At 39.9% G+C, this 18,656-nt stretch overlaps 2 protein-coding genes across 2 annotated transcripts in view; one reads left to right on the top strand and one right to left on the bottom strand.

Annotated features, from left to right (window-relative positions):
- The window catches only part of LOC126752150 (uncharacterized), a 15,185-nt gene extending 10,937 nt beyond the window's left edge, over positions 1 to 4,248 (top strand). The window contains exon 4 of the mRNA XM_050462750.1: positions 898 to 4,248. Within this exon, the coding sequence (XP_050318707.1) occupies positions 898 to 1,789 (892 nt within the window). The 3' untranslated portion in view covers positions 1,790 to 4,248. The remainder of the gene's footprint in view (positions 1 to 897) is intronic.
- On the bottom strand, positions 4,197 to 18,656 carry LOC126752140 (tiggrin). Its single transcript, XM_050462731.1, has 4 exons — positions 18,378 to 18,656; positions 11,247 to 11,568; positions 4,507 to 11,174; positions 4,197 to 4,446 (listed from the first exon to the last, which is right to left on the bottom strand). The coding sequence occupies exons 2-4, from the start codon at positions 11,530 to 11,532 to the stop codon at positions 4,366 to 4,368; spliced, it is 7,035 nt and encodes a 2,344-aa protein (XP_050318688.1). The 5' UTR covers positions 11,533 to 11,568; positions 18,378 to 18,656; the 3' UTR covers positions 4,197 to 4,365.

Genomic DNA, 18,656 nt, shown 5'->3' with positions numbered 1-18,656 from the left:
TCGAGCTTATCCGCGTAGACAAGTGACTTCACATAAATCCAAAAAAATAGTCCATCAATGCTAACTCACACGATTTTGGAGGACACGCCCACGACGCGAGGTAATGCGCTCACCAAAAGTTTTCTTCAAGAAATTGGTCGTTTCATTGGGTTTATGATAAGGTGTTTCACATTGGCATCCTCCATTAATCATAGCTCTATAGCTTTCACCATTGTCTGTATCATTATGGTTGACTTAATTTTAGAGTAAATATGGACCAACGATTCTCCATAAAGCACACCAAATAGTGAGGTTACATCCTCACAACGTTTTAACTATGGATTATGGGTCATCATCATTCCAAATGCGACAATTTTGTTTATTAACGTTAAACCAAACCAAATGTTAAACCAAAAGAGAGCTTCGCTGAATAAAAATTTCTTTTGAAATTCGGGATCTGCGGCCATCTCATTTTGGGCCCATTCACAAACCGATTCATGGTCGTTCGGCTTTAATACTTACACGAGTTGGATTATGGAAACCCTTAAACCAAGATCCTTCCGCAAATTAGATGGGCATAGCGCCATTCGTAGCTTGCAATGGCGGATAGACTTGTTCGGGTCTTCTTCGATACTCTGCTCTACAGTAGCTGGACTCTGAGGATGCGCAATATCCACTAGAGTAAACGTGGTACGAGCCCGAACCATCACTGCTCGAATTACCGACTATGTCGGGCGATTATGTCGACCGAATATTGGAAATAACGCGCGAGCCTCGTGCAAACTGAACCATTATTTTGATAATAAATTTACGCCATTTTGCCAATAATGTGTAGAAATTTTCATAAAGGAATTTTTTTAGTAACTGTGTATTCTTCTTAACACTTTTTCCATTTTTAAATATTCTTATTCCCCTCAGGCTCTCCGACATTCAGCTTCAGAACCTCGACGTACACAATTTACTCAGCAACGCCATTCTCGCCAAGGAGTCAGCGCTCAATTACTGCCTGACCGAAGCTCAATACGCCGCGGCCAGCTCGCGCGCCAGTTCCTCGCTCGATCTGGAATGGGAGCATGAGTACGCACACATGCGACAACTCTATCAGCCGCCACCGCACACGCATCGCAGCACGCAATCCCTACTGCAAGCCAGCACACTCAACAGCAACAACAACCTCGCGCAATATACCAACGGCAACAACACACCGTTACATCACCTACACACGCTCAACAATAACCACCACACGCTGGATCTGAGCAAACGTAGCCACACTTACGACAATCACCCGCTGCACGTGCACCTCAACAACTCATGGCAATACCTAAGCAACGACGATGAGCAGCTCAACTCATTAGCTTCATACTCACAATCGCTGTCGCTACCGCACGCGCCACTAAACGCCGCAGCAATGGCGCTGGCGACGGCCAAAGCAGTTGAGCGCGGTGAGCAGCGCATGCGCACGCGTCGGGTGGCGCCACCGCCGATCAACGAACGACGTAACAGTTCCTTTACGCGCACATCTTCGTCGCACAACTCATGGTCGCACATCTCGACGCCGGAGTCGCTCGAGTGGGATCAGGATGAGGAGCAGCAGCGGCAGCTGCGTGTGGAGGACGACAATTTGGATGACGAGACGCTCGAGCTGCTGCATCAGATTGAGCAGTTGAAGAACCGCGTGTTAGACGAAACCGGCGATGGACTCTACGATCGCGGTCTGGTAGCTGCGGCGGAGAGCGAAGCGAGCGAGGGCGTACAATTTATGATCGGTGAACAGTACAGTGCAGAGGATGGACGCAAAGATATCAGTTGATCAGCTGCACGCGGCTTGCGGTTCATAAGAGGAATTTGAGGTGGAGTTAGGTTGGCAGAATATATCAATTATTGATTGGAATGTACTGTATAATCAAGTGCCTAGACTAAAGTATCATTATATATTAAAAATAATATTTAATTACAGTTACTGTTAATGTTAGTCTAAAAGCTATTACACACGGCCATGGCAATCAAGTTTTGTTAGTGAGGGCCTACGTTTCGGCTTGATTGTGCTGAAGTGTTTAAAATATAGGGTATGCCTGAAACAGCTGTCCGCAGTGCTAGGTTCACAACTGTCAGAATCCAGCCGTAATATTTTCCTCAAATATGGGATAGATCGATTTTATCATACCACATATTTATGTTCTACTTCCCATCTCATCCAGTCTTTAGACTTTTACTAACTAAATGAGCAGTTTATAATGAATAGAACTTAATATACATTATAAGCCTCTCGTTGGGTTCATTTACGATCTTACAACTTATAAACAAGCCTGCTGTTATGAACCCATAACTCTCGATTTCTTTTTTTTTTTTTGTTCCCCCAAGTGACTTTAGAATGCACATATCGGTTGATAATTGCAAACCTATTGCAAAAATGGTTGAATTCTAAAAGCAAATTGCCATGACCGTTGTGGCTCATATGAGTGTTATCGAAAATAAATTAAGTACGAACGTTATGGAATCCAAAGTCGAGGTATAAATGTGTACGCAGTTAATATATTTAATAAATGTTTGTAGTTGTAACGTAACATAGTGTTGCGAAGACTTCCAAGGCAAATAATAATGTTGAAATTTAGAAAGCATAAGATAAGCGGTTACTTTTTTAGAGTCGAAGCATAGTATGTAGCTTGCACCATTTAAATAATGTTATTGGTTTTTATTGATCTTGTATATATGTATGTATACCGGTTTTCGTGAAATCAAATACTACATAATTTTGAATAGGAGATAAAAAATCATTATCATTATCATTTAACACATTTTGGCCACTTTTTGTTCGTATTTTGAAGCAAATCAATCAGACATTCAATGTTCGACTTCTGCGTCTAGTGAATACGGTGGGTAGAGTAGCAGCTCCCAGCCAAGTAACGGATTTTCAATACGCTACAAAAACGGTTTTGGATACCAATGAAATTCTTTATTTCTCTGAAAGTACATTCGATGCCATTATGTACGGAACTCGATTTCTTTTGCATTAGCCTCCACGGGCACGCTTGTCCAGACGCTGAATCCAGTTTTCGACGCTTTTCAAGCATAAATCGGCCGATACCGCTGCAATTTCATGTTCGATATTCGTACGAAATTCATCAATTGTCGCTGGCTTGTTGGCATAGACCATAGACTTGACGTAGCCCCACAGGAAATAGTCTAACGGCGTCACATCGCACGACCGAGGTGGCCAATTGACTGGACCATTTGGTGAGAAAACATGTTCCCCAAACTTGGTTTTCAATAAATCGTTTGTGAAATTCACTGTCTCGCTTGCGGTGCAGTCCTGTTAGAACCACATGAAATTTTTGTGGCATAACAGCGGCTTCAAGCCAGTTTTCCATTTATGGAATTTTCACTCGCCGAACATGAACCTTTATCCTTATACATTTTACGAATTCCTGAAAAGAGCTTCACCAGCTTAAATCGAAAGTTCTTTCGATTGTTTTTCAACCTTTCACGCGACATTCTAGAACTGTCGTTAAGTCATAAAACCCATTTCAGTATACTATACATAGCCGCAATTTTTCATGGTTCTACAAAGCCTTTGGGTTTCGAAACGATGAATGAGTGTTATTGGCAACACTCTCCTTTGACAAGCCCACTGAACTTTGATATTCAGCTTTTGGAGGATCTTAACCTCTACCTCTACTTTCTTTTGTTTTCAAACAAGATGTAGCCTATTTTGTTATAAAAAAACAGTTTTTAGACTGACAATTATAAATTTAAAGACATCAGTAAGAGTTTCTTATGTATGGATCTCTCTAAAATTAACTATTATTTTTATCCACGACCGGAGTTTAGGATCATGAGCACGAGAAAACAAACATGTAAAGATACATTTTAAACAAGAAGTACACCGCAGACCCTAAAATACTAGACCATATCCCATTTTATAGATTTGTAAAGTACCGTTAAACACTAATAGTTAACAAAAAACGAAACTACTACATATGTAATAAAACAAAACAAAACAAAACAAACGCGTGAAAGACTAAGCAAAGCAGCTACGACAAGAAAATAGTTTAAAGATTTGAGCGACCACTATGGAGTAAGCAAAAGAAATGGTGTATTATATACCGTTATTATTTTATTTAAATTAATTACAAAACGAAGCAGTCGTTTAACGTTCGCGCATGAGTACACATTTAGAAAACTTAGCAACTAATATTAAAAATACAAACAAAAGCAAATAATATATGACACGTTGTTTATAAAAATACAAAATAAAGCATAAAAACGAAATAGATTTACATTAATAACAATTCAAGAAATTTATGCACAAAAGAGTATCGATTATTCGTTGTCTTCGGATGATCGTTTTTAAGCTGTATTTATTTGGTCATTAAGTTTAACCAAAGTTTAACCAAAGAGACCTGAAGCCTTCTTCTTGAATGAGTCCCATATGCCAGAGCTTTCCGGTTCAGCCGTAACCTCGATTTGCTATAAATAAGGATAATATCATTTAGATACATGCTCATATTGAAATTTAGAAAAACTTACTGCATTTGCTTCGGTGCTGGACACCTGCTTCTGGCTGGCACCGCGGTGGGGTCCCACAAATGTGCCCTGCAGATCCTCGACCTGCACGTCTTGTTGCTGTTGCTGCTGATCCCATGCGTTTTGTTTGTAGTCGCCCAGTTCTACTTGTTGTTGTTGTCCAAAATCTTCAAATTGTTGCTGCTGTTGTTGGCCGAAGTCATCCCGCTGCTGTTGAAATTGTTGTTGCTGCTGACGTTGACCATAACCACCATGACCGGCATGGCCACGCGCACCGGAATATGAGCTGTGCGCTGAAGCAGCGGCGGAAGAAGAGTAACCGGCGGCTCCACCACGTCCGTAACTGCCTTGCACTTGCTGCTGATCATTCCAACCCAGATCAACTTGTTGCTGTTGGCCGCCATCCTCTAACTTGCCATTCCAGCCAAGCTCCACCTGTTGTTGTTGTCCGAAGTCATCCACTTCCTGCTGTTGTTGCTGTGTATCCAATTCACGCTCACGTCCGTAACGTGCGCGTCCCGCACCACTAACACCGGTTGCATCAACCTCACTCACCGGTACCGTAAATTTGTACTCCTTCTTGCTGTAACGGTAACCACTTGTTTGTCCGCCCGCGCCACCGCTTGGTGCAGGTCTAACGTATGCTGGGTATTGTGTAGTCGGTTCGACTTTCATTTCCGCCGATGGTGGAGGATACAAATTGTTATCTTGACCGGCCAAGCCAGGCTCTTCGACATCAACATTATCCTCGTATACATGCGGTGGTTGATCACCACGATCCTTGGAGATCACTTGATGTGGCCAAGCAGTGCGATTAGTCGAACCGGCACCTATTTCATGGCCGCCAAAGCCGGTACTATCGTCCATGGGTAGCAAGCCCTGAGAGAGCAGATAAAGAATGCGACGCCATTGGATGAGTTCTTCATTTCTCAAACCGGACCTGCGTCCTAAGTCTGCCATACGTCTCGCCTCCTCCGTACTCCACTTCATACGCTCAACCTCATTGGTGGTCTTCTTGTGCATTACGAAATCAATGTAGCGTAATTCCTTTTCGCGGAAGTTTTGCAGTTGATTCAGCTGCCAACCGTAGTGTTCGGCCAATCTTAAGAAACGCTCGAATTCCTTAATTTGCCAGTCTTTTAATGCCTGGGTGGTGATGCCATAGCTGGCGGCCAATTCGTTAAGCACGATATCTTGACGCTGCCAGTTGCGCAGATTCTTCAAACTGAAGTTTTGATTCCTAATCAAATTGTATAGACGATCACGTTCGCGTTTCTGCCACTTCTCGAGCGTTAACAGCTTTATGTTGTCCAAAAGACCTTCACGCTGCATATGATCGATTTCAATGCGTTGGAAGGGCGCCAATTGTTCGAGTGTGGTGCCGTAGAGTTGTGCCAAACGGTTCTGATAGTCGGTGTCGGCAGCAATATACTCGAGGAATTCAATTTGTGTAATGCTGATGTCCTTAGCGATAGCACGTAAACGTTCACGTTCCTGCTTCTGCCAATTATTGTAGTCCAAATTCTGATGTAGATCGCGTACAAGTCCCAGTTCGCCGAGACGTCTCAACTCATTACGTATCCACGATTCGAGCTCCTCAATGGAGACATGATATTCATCGGCCAAGTTGTTGAGCGTATTTCTGTCACGCAGAATTTGTTCTTCCCACACTGTGACAGTCAGACCTGGTTGACGTGTGACCAGACGGTAAAGTCGATCCTTTTCACGACGTTGCCAATCGACCAAGCTTTCGGTTACGATTTTATTTTGATCCAATAGACGTCGCAGCTCTTGTTGGTACCACGCTTCAACCTCTTCCACTGTGACGTGATATTGTATAGCCAACTGACGCAAATGCTCCTGATCTTGTTTCAATTGTCTTTCGAGTTCCTCAATAGACCAGCGCTGTTGTTTGCGCAGCCGTTCGTTAATTAGATTCTGTATGTACTGATTTTCGTGAATCTCCCATTCTTCAATTATTTCGGAACCAGTTATGACACCCTGCTGATTGAGCTTATGTGCCTCACCACGCAAGTACTCTTCGATCTCCTCCACCCTAACATCGTACTGGCGTCCGAATTGCTCCCAACGCATACGTTCCTTAACCAAGTAGTCTTCGAAATCTTGCCAGCTCATCGGTACAGTTTGTGCGACGGCTTTCAAATGTGCTAAAGTGTAAATCTTCCATTGATCATTATCACCATGTTGCTCATAGCTGATGTAACTCTGTGGTCTTTCAATCAGTCCAAGAATTTGCAGACGTGCACCTTCCTGCTGCACCCATGATTCCACTTCCTCGACAGTCACGTGATAATCGTGTGCGATGCGTTCCAAACGTTCCTTATCACGACGCAAGAAAGCATTGAACTCTTCATAGGTGGTAGCATTGTTCTGCTGATTCAGCCAGTCTTGTAGGTGATCGCGTTCGGTTCTCTGCCACTGTGTCAATTGTTCTACTTGTAGCAGACCGGAGTTCTTCAAACGTTGTAGTTCATCGCGCATCCAGGTTTCGATTTGTTCTACACTTACGCTATACTCACGTCCTAACTTCTGTAGACGTTCGCGATCGCGACGCAGTTGAGCCTCGAACTCATCATAGCTGATACTATTCTGTTGCTGCAATAGCATGTCAATCAAACGTTTCTGTTCATCACTTTGCCACTGCGTGAGATTTTCCACCTGCACTTGACCAGTGGTTTTCAAATTCACCAGCTGCTGGCGCAACCAAGTCTCAACCTCCTCAACACTCACCGAATATTGTTTTGCCAGTTCTTGTAAGCGTTGGCGCTCATTGTTGAGCTCCACTTCGAATTCCACATAGCTCAATTGGTTGTTTTGACGTATGAGCTCCTTCAAGCGTTGCGCCTCAGCCACCTGCCAATCGGCCAGCTTCTGCACATGGTCCGCTGAGTCTTTGCGTAAACGCTTCAACTCTTCAATCATCCATTTCTCGATTTGTTCGATATTGACGCGATATTGATCAGCGAGTTGATGCAAATGCGCGCGATCCGCAAGCAATTTCTGTTCATAATCGGCGGTGGATAGTCCATTTTGGTATTGTTGAATCAATTGTTTGATATAGTCGCGCTCAACCAACTGCCAGGTCTGCAGATTTTCTACCTCGAATTTGCCCTTGTTGCGCAAATCATCAATGACTTTCTTCACATAAGCTTCGATCTCGACAACGCTGACGTGATATTGATTGGCCAAATTGACTAAGAAAACCTTGTCTTTCTGCACTTTCTGCTCGAACTCTTCCACTGTGATGGAGGACTGTTGTTGCAGCAAACTCAAAATGTGATCATGTTCCGCCTGCTGCCATACGGTCAGTTTCTCTATATCAAGTTTACCCTGTTGACGTAAGCGTTCTACCTCAGATTGTATCCACTTCTCTATCTCCTCCACAGAGGTGTGATATTGGAAGGCCATCTTCTGCATGTGCTCACGATCTTGACGCAACTCACTCTCGAATTCTTCAACGCTCCATACCTTGTTTTGTTTGATCAGCTCCTCGAGACGCTCACGCTCCGCTATTTGCCAGGCGGTGAGGTTGTCGATTTGTAGCTGACCATCATCACGCAAGCGGGCCAACTCCTTCTTCATCCATTGTTCGATTTCCTCCACTTGTACGCTGTAATCACGTGCCAGCTTCTCTAGTAGCTCGCGATCTTGGCGTAAACGCTGTTCCAATTGTTCGGTGGAGTGATATTGTTCCTGCGTGATACGTTCCAAGTAACGACGTTCTACCTCTTGCCAGTTGGTAAGCTTCTCATTCGGTTTCAGCAAACCCATGCTGATGAACCGCTGTTCCTCATTGCGCACCCATTGCTCGATCTCTTCGATGTGCACATTGTGCTGCATGGCTAGATCTTGTAGACGCTTGCGATCTTCTAGCAACCACTTGTGGAACTCTTCAACTGTGAAGTCGCGCTCTTTGACCATGTTTGTGAGATTGCCACGCCATTGTGATTGCCAGTCCTTAAGTTTTTCGATTTCAATCAAGCCTTCTTGTTGCAGTCTATGTATCTCGTTCTTAATCCATTCTTCAACCTCTTCCACGCGTACTTGGTTCTGATGCGCCAATGTGTATACGTGTTGACGATCCTTTTTGATACTCTCTTGCAATTCGTCGATGGAGAGGTTGTTCTTATTAACCAGTTCAAGTAGACGATCACGTTCGTTTTTCTGCCAATTATTCAGCTGTTCCTGTATCTGCAACAGACCCAAACTCTGCAGCCGTTCACCTTCCTTCTTGATCCAACCTTCGATCTCAGATGTTTGTACGTTGTAAGTCTGTGAAAGGTCTTGCAGGCGTTGTCTATCGGCCAACAACTTCTTCTCGAATTCTTCAATTGTCAACTTGTTCTCTTGCACAATCTTCAAAATTTGCTCCCGCTCTTGCTTCTGCCAGTCTTTTAGGTCTTCTACCTTTATTAGGCCCTCACCTTGCAAGCGCAACAATTCCTTCTTCAGCCATTCTTCAATTTCCTCAACCTTAACCTGGTACATATTGGCCATTCTGTATAAGTACGATTGATCATCTTTGATCTTCTTCTCCAGCTCTTCAACTGTCAGTTCATTTTGCTGAACGATGGCAAGCAAGCGTTCACGCTCCTTCTGTTGCCAAGCTGCCAACTCTTTTTCGACCTCTTTCAGTAGACCCTGTGATTGGAAGTTTTTGATTTCATTCTTAATCCATTCCTCAACCTCGGACACTTGTATCTTATATGTTCTTGCCAAATCTTCCAAGCGTGCGCGATCACTCATAATCTTCGCTTGGAATTCCTCAATGGTTAAATCGTTCTTATTCACAATCGACTTGAGATGTTCACGTTCACGTCGCTGCCACTCTTTGATATCCATCTCGAGTTTAGTCTGACTTTGACTGTGCAAACGTTCCAGCTCAGCGCTTTGCCATTTCTCGAGCTCCTCCAGACTCACATGGTACTTCGCAGCCAACGACTTCATATAGTTGCGATCGCGTGCCATTTGCGCTTCCAACTCTTCCACTGAACCACGGTGCTGTTTCACCACATTCTCTAAACGTTCACGCTCAGAACGTTGCCATTCCGTGACACGTGTCACTTCAGTACGATGTTCATTGATCACGCCATTCAGACGCGCCAGTTCATCCTTCAACCACTTTTGCATATCTTGTACATTGCCTCGATACTGTTTACCCAAATCTGAGAGCTTTTGTTGGTCCAAGCGTATAGATTTCTGGAGTTGTTCAATTGTGGCGTTATGCTGACGAATCAGCTCCTCCAAACGTTCCTGCTCGTTGGTGCGCAGCGAACCGGAGTTTATTGGCCTTGAAATCATAGAGTTATTCTGGTCATTGAAGTAAGCATATAATCGATTCAACTCCTCGATTTGCCAGTTTTTCAGCTCCTGCAGCGATATGTTGTACTGACGTGCCAGTTGCACCAACTTATCATTATTTTCGCGCTGCCAGCGTTCGAGTTCCTCACGTGTCACGCTATTTTGATGTATCAGCCAGTCTAAACGTCCCGCTTCGGTGCGCTTCCAGCCGGTAAGATTGGGGTTTTGCGCCTGATATTGACCCAACAGCACGCGATAACGATCTAATTCGCTGCGATGCCATTCCTGTATAACATCAATAGTGGTGCCGTAGCGCTCAGCCATAGCCAGTAAGCGCTCCTCTTGCTGTCGCTGCCATTCCTCTAAGCGTTGTGGCGTCACATTACCCTGTGACAGGAACCAGAAGAAACGTTCGCGCTCTTCCTGCTTCCAAGCCTCACCACGTGGCACGGACCATTCACCAAATGGACGCTGAGAGTCGTAGACAAGCTTGCCATCAACCCACTTGCGATTCAATTCGGAACCGCTAACGGTATTTGTGCCATCAGGATTTGTAATAATTGTCTTATTATAACGGCGTACAGTCACCGTTGAGCCGGGAGAGAAACTTGGGCGAAATACTTGATTGTCAGCGCCGAAAGTTTCTACATCAGCATTCGAACTGCCCGCAATGGGGGTCTGTGGTATTGGTCTGTAAGCACCCATTTGCCAATCTGAACTGCCTGCAACGTTCACCACTGGTTTATAACCCAACACACTGGGTTCCATATTTTGATTGGCCCAATCATAAATCTTATGTCTAACAGTGGTGGTCGTGCTACTACTTCCACCCGGTTGTCCGTAAACTGGGCTTGGATATCTGTTGACGCCACCAGCAGTCAAAGAACCGCTGCTATAGCCACCAGCACCGTAAGTGTATGCGGGTGCGCCATCACTTGTGGTGATTGTGGTGCGATTGCGACTGCGTATGGTGACCAATGGACTGGCGTAACTGCCATCACCGCTCACTTTCTTCGCCTCGGTGCAATTCTTATGCACGACATAAGTCTTGCCATCGATCACCTTTACTTCGGCTGGATAAGCATAATTGCGTACCTCATCGAAATTGGATAGATCGACCGGTTGGAAATGCCCTACATCGACTTCCTGCTGTTGTTGACCAAAATCTTCGCTAGTTGCAATGATGGACTCAAGCGTCTCGGCAGACTTCGATTCGAAAAAGTTCGGTGCCGCAATCGTGGTGTAAGGTAAGAGTCCCTTACGCATATCGGTCACGAGCTGTTCGCTCACATGTCGTACGAGTGCGTCCAGCTCGGATGCGGTTTTGCCCGTCAAATTGATGATGTTTTCTGTGAGGAATAAGAAGTAGTGTTAAATCTGCGGCTAACTCAAAAAACATATTATTGATTGCAATAACTCACCATCCCACGACGCGCCTTGTACACGATAGCCCGTGCTGCTGCCCTGCGACATGTAATTGTATTCCAGCCGCAGACGACTAGCAAACTGGCGCACCTCATTGAAGTGAGCATACGCCCAGGAACTTAACTGGCAACACGACGTACTGCCGCCGACGCTTGAGGCGGACGACGAGGACGAAGCGTAACGTGAAGAGGTCGAATAGCCGGATGTACTACCGACGCTGTAGGCATGCGTACGCCATTGCGCCACGCAAAGTAGCGCCAATACAAGGCTCCAAGCCTTCATTTTCTCTGGATTTCAGTTGACTACCTGAGTATGAGTCTGAAATGAGGTGTGTATGAGAGAGAGAGAGAGAGAGTTTTAATGAGGTTAGGAGTTGAGCACAATTGTAAATACCCTGAACCTAAATTCAACCCTGTGTTAAATTTTCTGGCATAATTCATAATAGTGCTTGCGTTTGAGAATAGCAAGCCTCAAGCTAACATATTTCGTCAACTATTATACAATGTAAGTCTGTCTATATATAATTACAGATTTGTAAATCTTAAACAAATAACCACGTAAGCGTTACTCGATTCAAAACGTGCGCTTATTTCATAACATATTTATGTCTGCATCTTTGTTGTAGAGGCTATATCAGCTATAATCGGCTCGGCGCTCCTTATGAATCAAGAAATCTAGTTCACTTCTCACTTATTTATTCTACACAGCACCAGAGTCGCGCTATTTACTTATTTTATTTATTTTCACACATTCTCATCAGCCTTGATACGCATTTAAATAAACCGTTCGGCGATAAGTTATGTAGATGCGCTTTGAAAAAAGTTCAATATTTTGACCTCTGAAGCTTTAGACGCCTAGGTACACACAGCCACTTGCAAATGACGACTTAGTGAGCACTTTTTGAATATAAAACAAACATTTTGAGTATAAATTCAGCATATTTTGGATTTAATTAATTTGTTTTGTTCGTTTTTTGCAAAAAACGCTAGATTCGGAAAAAAATAAAGTATTCTGCAATAAAAATCCGAAAATTAATAGACCTTACATCCGGCCAGAAACAAACAACTTTTGTCACAAATATTAGAACTGATAAGACGCTTTATTGCCATCAGGTATATTTGTTTAAAAAACTCGAATTCGTAGTGAAATATATTTTAACGAATTTTGGAAAGCACTTAATTTCAGATTTTTTACTTTTTAGGTAAAAAAAAAAACAAAGAAAACTTTATCGAAGGTGTGAAAACGTAGAAACATATTCTTTTCTCACACCAAAATTTTGAAAAAGGCGCAAAAACTCTTTCGAAACTCTACTAAAAACATATGATTTGTGTGTGGTTAGGTTATATCTAGGTTAGGTTAGTTGGCTGATTCCTCAGCATTGCCGAGGAAAACTCTTTCACTCTTCAGTGAAGACTGGCGAAAAAACTCTTGTAAATAGACATCAGCTATCGGCAAAACGACCTGAATCTAACACAAACCTGCTTAAGTATTTATCTCTATAGTGCACTTAGATGTTAGTTCCGACGTATTTTTGATCTGACAAAATACGGTACATATGTTACGAGGAGAAATGGTTGAGGTTATTCTGTCTCGTCTTCTTCGAAATAACTAATCCGTACCGTATGACTTCCGATCGGATACTGACCAGTTAGAACTTCTACAACCATTAAATGATGTATCATCATGTGAGCGAAGAGTTCGCTAGATCTCTTACGATTGACCCTCGGCCAGAAAGACCTTGCGACTGCACAGCTGTTGGTAGCCTGAGATAGTAAACCTCAAGAAACCAACGGAGCTCTTACCCATTCTCAATCTACATTGAAACTGAAGCACCTGTCCAAGCAAGCTCGTTAGTCTTATAGTTAACTGCTATACCACTGTGACCAGGCACCTAAACCAGTCCAATAAAAAAAAATAGAATTTCGAGATATGGAGTTTAGACATCCCTTCAATAATCTTGAGCGCACAGCCAGCGAACTCAATCAAAGCCAATATCACAGACAATAATAGAAGATGATGGAAAATTCCTGACAGTGTACTCCTCCATCAACCATTCTCGCAAGATTTGATCCAACCGTAAAAATATATAATATTTATGGTCTAAGTCCACTTTATTCTATTTGTGTTCTTTATATCGGGTCTGCTAAACAAACTGAGAATTCCTAATCACCGCAATTACTGATAACTCAAGAGTAGATCTACACCTCAATTAAGCAAGAGATCTGAGTTGAAAAATCATCATTGAAATTCATGGAAATAAAATTGAACATCTCCAAAACATCGATTTATCACATTTTGACCAAATATTTGGCTTACGAAAGGTGTGTGCACGGTTTGTTCCGCACAAATTGACTGACAACCAAAAATTGCTCAGAATCCAACATTCGAAGGATGATTATTTGACCAAAAATCACATTTTAACCATTAACCACTCCCCGTATTCACCTGATATGGCACCGTGCGACTTCTTCTCTTTCGGAAAAATGCATTTGCCCATGAGAGGAAAACGTTATGCAGACGTAGAGGCCATTCAAAAGGCTTGCACCGGCATACTGGCTATAAGGAATAAAATAAATTGATTTTGCCGAAAAAACCATTTGTTCTGTTTCTTTTTTAAAGTCCTGTTTACTTTGGAACGCACATTGTATTATTCAACATAACCTCATTATCTTTGAAATGATTTGGGATTCAGAGGTCAGTCATCATTTTATTGCACGACCTTTTTTCGATGGTCGAGAATCTAGAGTAGACTACTATCGGAGTTTGAGGAGCTGAGTGGATTTAGCCATGTTCTTTGTCGCACCGTCTGTTTCTACGCGAACTAGTCCCTCAGTTTTTGAGATATCGATTTTGCGCACGTTCTTTTCTGCCCAAGAAGCTGCTCATTTGTCGGAACGGTCGATATCGGACCATTATAGCATATAGCTGCCATACAAACTGAATGATCAGAATCAAGTCTTTGCATAGGAAACTTTTTTATTTGAAGGGACATCTTCATAAAATTTGGCATGGCTTATTTTCCAAACCAACGGTAAAATCTCCGAAGGAATTGTTCTGATCGGACTACTATAGGATATAACTTCCATACAAATTGAAACATTAGAATGAAATCCTTGCATGGAATTTTTTTTATTTGACAAGGTATTTTCACAAAATGTGGCATGGACTATTATCCGAGGAAATGTTTCAATATCCGAAGAAATTAGTCAAATCGCACCACTATAAAATATAGCTACCATACCAACCGACTGAACAAACTCATGTTCTTCATTTTTTTCTTTGTGAAGAAGGTTATTGTCCCGCATTGGCAAGACTACGCTGTAAGCATCTGTATGATACACTGGAGGAGGCAGAGTCTGGTCAAATTCGCGCCAAGCGCAGGCATTCTGAAGGATGACACTTCCTCATGGACCTAGCAACTGAACTCCATCTGGTATCGCAAAGGACCAAAACTGGTCTGTGTGTGGTTTATTGGCCTACCAGATTAACCTAACCTAATATATTACTAATAATTCATGTTCTAGACAACGAAAAACTGCGCAGAAAGAAACTGAATTTGTGAGTGTACAAAATATTATGAGAAAAAGTCTTAAAGAGATCATCCATAATATATTAATGTTGTAAATTCTGTAAAAAAAAGATCACTTTCGAACAAAACTATTTTTTTCATCCAATCTAATAAATTTTCCAACACGACACACCCTTTGAGTTAACCTCATGTGCCTGCGAGCATATAAATTACACTACAACAAGCCGAGTCGCTTTAAAGCATTGCATTTCCAACAAATTGCAACACTAATTATTTAATTGATTACAATTTGTGAACCCGAACAGTGCCTGCAAACATAAATCGTGCAACACGCCGCAGGAAAGCGCTGCAATGGCAAAGTAAAGAAACAAATAAAAAAGAAAGCCATGAAGATGCATTAGAAGTGATATGCAAACAAAATATTTAAGGTGCTGAGGAGACATGCCTTTATTTTGAAGAAATTGGGTCAGCGGGCACGCGCTAAAAATAGACGCAACAAGCGAAGCACTTGAAAAAGAAATTTTCCAAATTAAATAAAACTGAAGAGAAAGTGTACGCCAAGATGCCACTTCAGCGTGCTGCAACACAGAAGTGCAGCAAGACAAGTATATATATGTATGTATATCTTACATGCTTAGCTATGCCACGCTGTCAATACATCAGCCGCGTGTGGCACACGCCAACGCAACGCGTCGCTTGACACGCACCCGCCATGGCAGACAGAAAATTTTTATTTTATTTCTTTTTTTTAGTTTTTTGATTTGTTCTGCATCTCTGCCTTAATTATCTCAAGCACAAGCACACGCATGTGTCTATTTATAATGCTGGCTGCTGGCGTTTGCACACACATTTATTCATATTTTCTCGACTGTCACATTTTACTTTCCGCAGATTTATGCTCCGCGCATTTTATGACTTTTTTCGTTTGATTTTTTACAACCTGATATTTTTATTCCCCTGTCACACGGATGATTCAAGTGCGTGGCCAGCGCCACACGCCCCTAGAGCATGCGTCCACATTTCCATTTATATATATATTCTGATGCTGCCAATTCATCATTTGCGCTGTCATTGAGCGTATGACATATTCACACCCCGTCAAATGGCAATGAAATTGGAAAAAGCACTAAAACACACGGAATAATGTCAACAGTAAAAGTGGAAAATCTAGTTTTCGGCAAACTCATTGTTAGTCATTGACTCGCAGCATCATCAGCGCTGCTGCTTTGTAGCTTCTGTGGGTATCTAAAAATGTTAGCGGAAGGGTTGCTTATTGTTTTTATTGCTTCATTTATTGTAGTGTTTGTATTCTTAATTACAGCAATAGTAAAAGTGTCAAAGCGTGCACTTAAGCAAATCCATTAGCTTGTTGGCAGCATATCAAAGAGTTAAAGTCTGCTGAAAGGTTTATGTTACTTATACGCACAGTCGTGCGGCTCCCCACGTTCATGCGTTGCAACCAATGCCAAAAGTATATGTGAGACATTACTACCATAAGGTGAGTATATAGCTTAATGCTTTTTAGGATTATGTGTGACTCATAGAGCTATGATCTTGATAGAACCGGTGAAGTGATCAATTTCTCTTTTCAATACCTACAAAAAAGTCTTGGAAAGCCTAAAAAAATTTACTTCATCGTAAAACATCAAGCAGATAGAAAGTTTATGCTGGAATATCTATTAATTTTTATAATATTTTAAAAATTTAAATTATTTGAAAATAATTTCCAATTTGGATGTTGATCATTAAAAAATTTGTTTGGCTTTCAACAATGAAAATTTGTTAAAAAATTCGAAATATTTGAAAAATAGCGAAAATAATTTTTGTTTTAAGTTTAAGAAGTAAAAACATCTTTTTTGAAATAATAAAATTATTAAAAGCATTAAAATTATGAATTACAAAAAAAAAAAAAATATTGATAAAAAAATTCTAAATACATATGAATGTAGTACTAATAAATACTCGGATAATTTTTTGAAATTAAATTTGAACAATTTAAGTATTTTTTTATTTTACAAGATATTTAAAATTTTTAATTAAAAAATGTTAATTCTTAAATTCATACCTTTTTTTTAATAAAATTTTCTATTAAAAAGTTAAATATTAAATATGATTACCTGGAATCAGTTTAGTTTTAAAATATTGAAGTTCATTATATTCACTTTTCAAAATGTTTTCTAACAAATAAGTTTTAATTAAAAATTATTTCAAATTTTCATATAAAAATTTAAAAAAAGATTTGTTCTGAAATTTTCAAAAACAAAAAATTTTCAAAATTGTAAGTGAACAATTTTTTTAACGAAAATTAAAAATAATTTCTAATTTTCACATATTTTGGAAATTGTTTCGAATTTTCACATAAAACTAAAAAAAAATATTGTTTCGAAATTTTCAAAAACAAAAAGTTTTCAAAACTGTGTGTACGATAAACCAAAACTAAACCATTTTCAAATTTGTCATATTTTACGAACTTATGGAAGTTTGAAGTTTTCAAAAACACGAATTTTCCAAAAACTGTTGTAACAAACATAAATTAACGAAAAATAAAATAATTCCAAACTCTCATATAAAATTAAAGCAAAAGTGTGTTTCAAACTTTCATATACATACATACATACATATATAGGTATTAAAAAAATCGTTTTCACACTTAATTATGAGTTCTTAAAATATATAAAATTTTCAACAGAAAATTGTCAGCGAAATAATTTCAATTCTTCATCCTAAAAAAACTTTCGAAGTTAATTTTGAGTTTTTCAAAAATATGGGATTTTCAAAAATTGCATTTTACACAAAAATTGTATCAAAAAATATAATTAATTTCAATCTTTCATCAATAATTAAAAGAAAAATCGAACTTGGTTTTGAGTTTTTCGAAAATATGGAATTTAAAAAAAAAAATTGAACGAATTAATTTCGATTTTCGATCATCATTTCGTTCATATTTCTTTTGAAATAAATATATTTTTTTGAAAAACTCTTAACTGAGTTTGAACAATTTTTTACTTCTTCATGAAAGATCGAAATTAATTCGTTCAAATTTCTTTCCATCTTTCATCAAAAATTAAATAAAAATTTCGAACGAAATTTTGAATTTTTCAAAAATAAATAAAAATAATTTCATACTTTCAAAAAAAAATATAAAAAAATTATTTTCTTTTATTTAATTCTTCTTTTGAGATTAGAATTTTCAAACATTACATGTAACAAAAAATATTAACGAAAAATATTTCCAATTTTCTTGAAAAATTAAAAAAAATATTTCGGACTTCCATTTGAAACGTTTTAAAATTTTGCATATGGAACACAAAAATTAAAATAAAGTTCTAAATTTCATAAAAAAAAAGTATTTTTGAACTTAGTTTTGGAACTCTCAAAAAAAGGAATTTTTAAAAATTTACACAAAATTATTCACCGAAAATCAGAAATATTCATATGTACATATGTATGTATATTTTTCAAACTTTTTTTCAAAAATTTTGCATACGGATCACAGAAATTAAAAATAATTTCGAAAAAACTTAGTTTTGAAAAATTCGAAAAAAGGAGTTTTTTAAAAAATTTACACAAAATTATTCACCGAAATTCCGAAACTCACATTCAAAAATTTTATGCTCAATCGAAATCCACTAATATTCCATTACAACCACTTCAGAGTAATTGGCAGTGTTGGTTTTCACTACACCCGCTTTTCGAATGTATTCTTCTCCAAACAAATAACACAAATTTCGCACTTGATCCTTACAGCAAGGACCTTCTGGCGCGCACACACAGACAAACACACGTAACGGCAGTGCTGCTCAATCTAATTCTACAAGTACAATTACACCAACACAAACACACAGCACTATTCTAGACACGCTTTGATTTCGAAAAC

The sequence above is a fragment of the Bactrocera neohumeralis genome, chromosome 3, assembly GCF_024586455.1.
Source record: "Bactrocera neohumeralis isolate Rockhampton chromosome 3, APGP_CSIRO_Bneo_wtdbg2-racon-allhic-juicebox.fasta_v2, whole genome shotgun sequence".
Lineage (NCBI taxonomy): Eukaryota > Metazoa > Arthropoda > Insecta > Diptera > Tephritidae > Bactrocera > Bactrocera neohumeralis.
This window is presented reverse-complemented; position numbering and strand designations above follow the sequence as displayed.

What these genes read in the sequence shown, in the direction of transcription:
- LOC126752140 (XM_050462731.1), bottom strand. Translation starts at nt 11,532, where the DNA reads ATGAAGGCTTGGAGCCTTGTATTGGCGCTACTTTGCGTGGCGCAATGG. An exon ending in ACAAGGCGCGTCGTGGGATG is followed by an intron (nt 11,175 to 11,246) that starts GTGAGTTATTGC and finishes TATTCCTCACAG; the next exon opens with AAAACATCATCAATTTGACG. An exon ending in CCAGCACCGAAGCAAATGCA is followed by an intron (nt 4,447 to 4,506) that starts GTAAGTTTTTCT and finishes CCTTATTTATAG; the next exon opens with CAAATCGAGGTTACGGCTGA.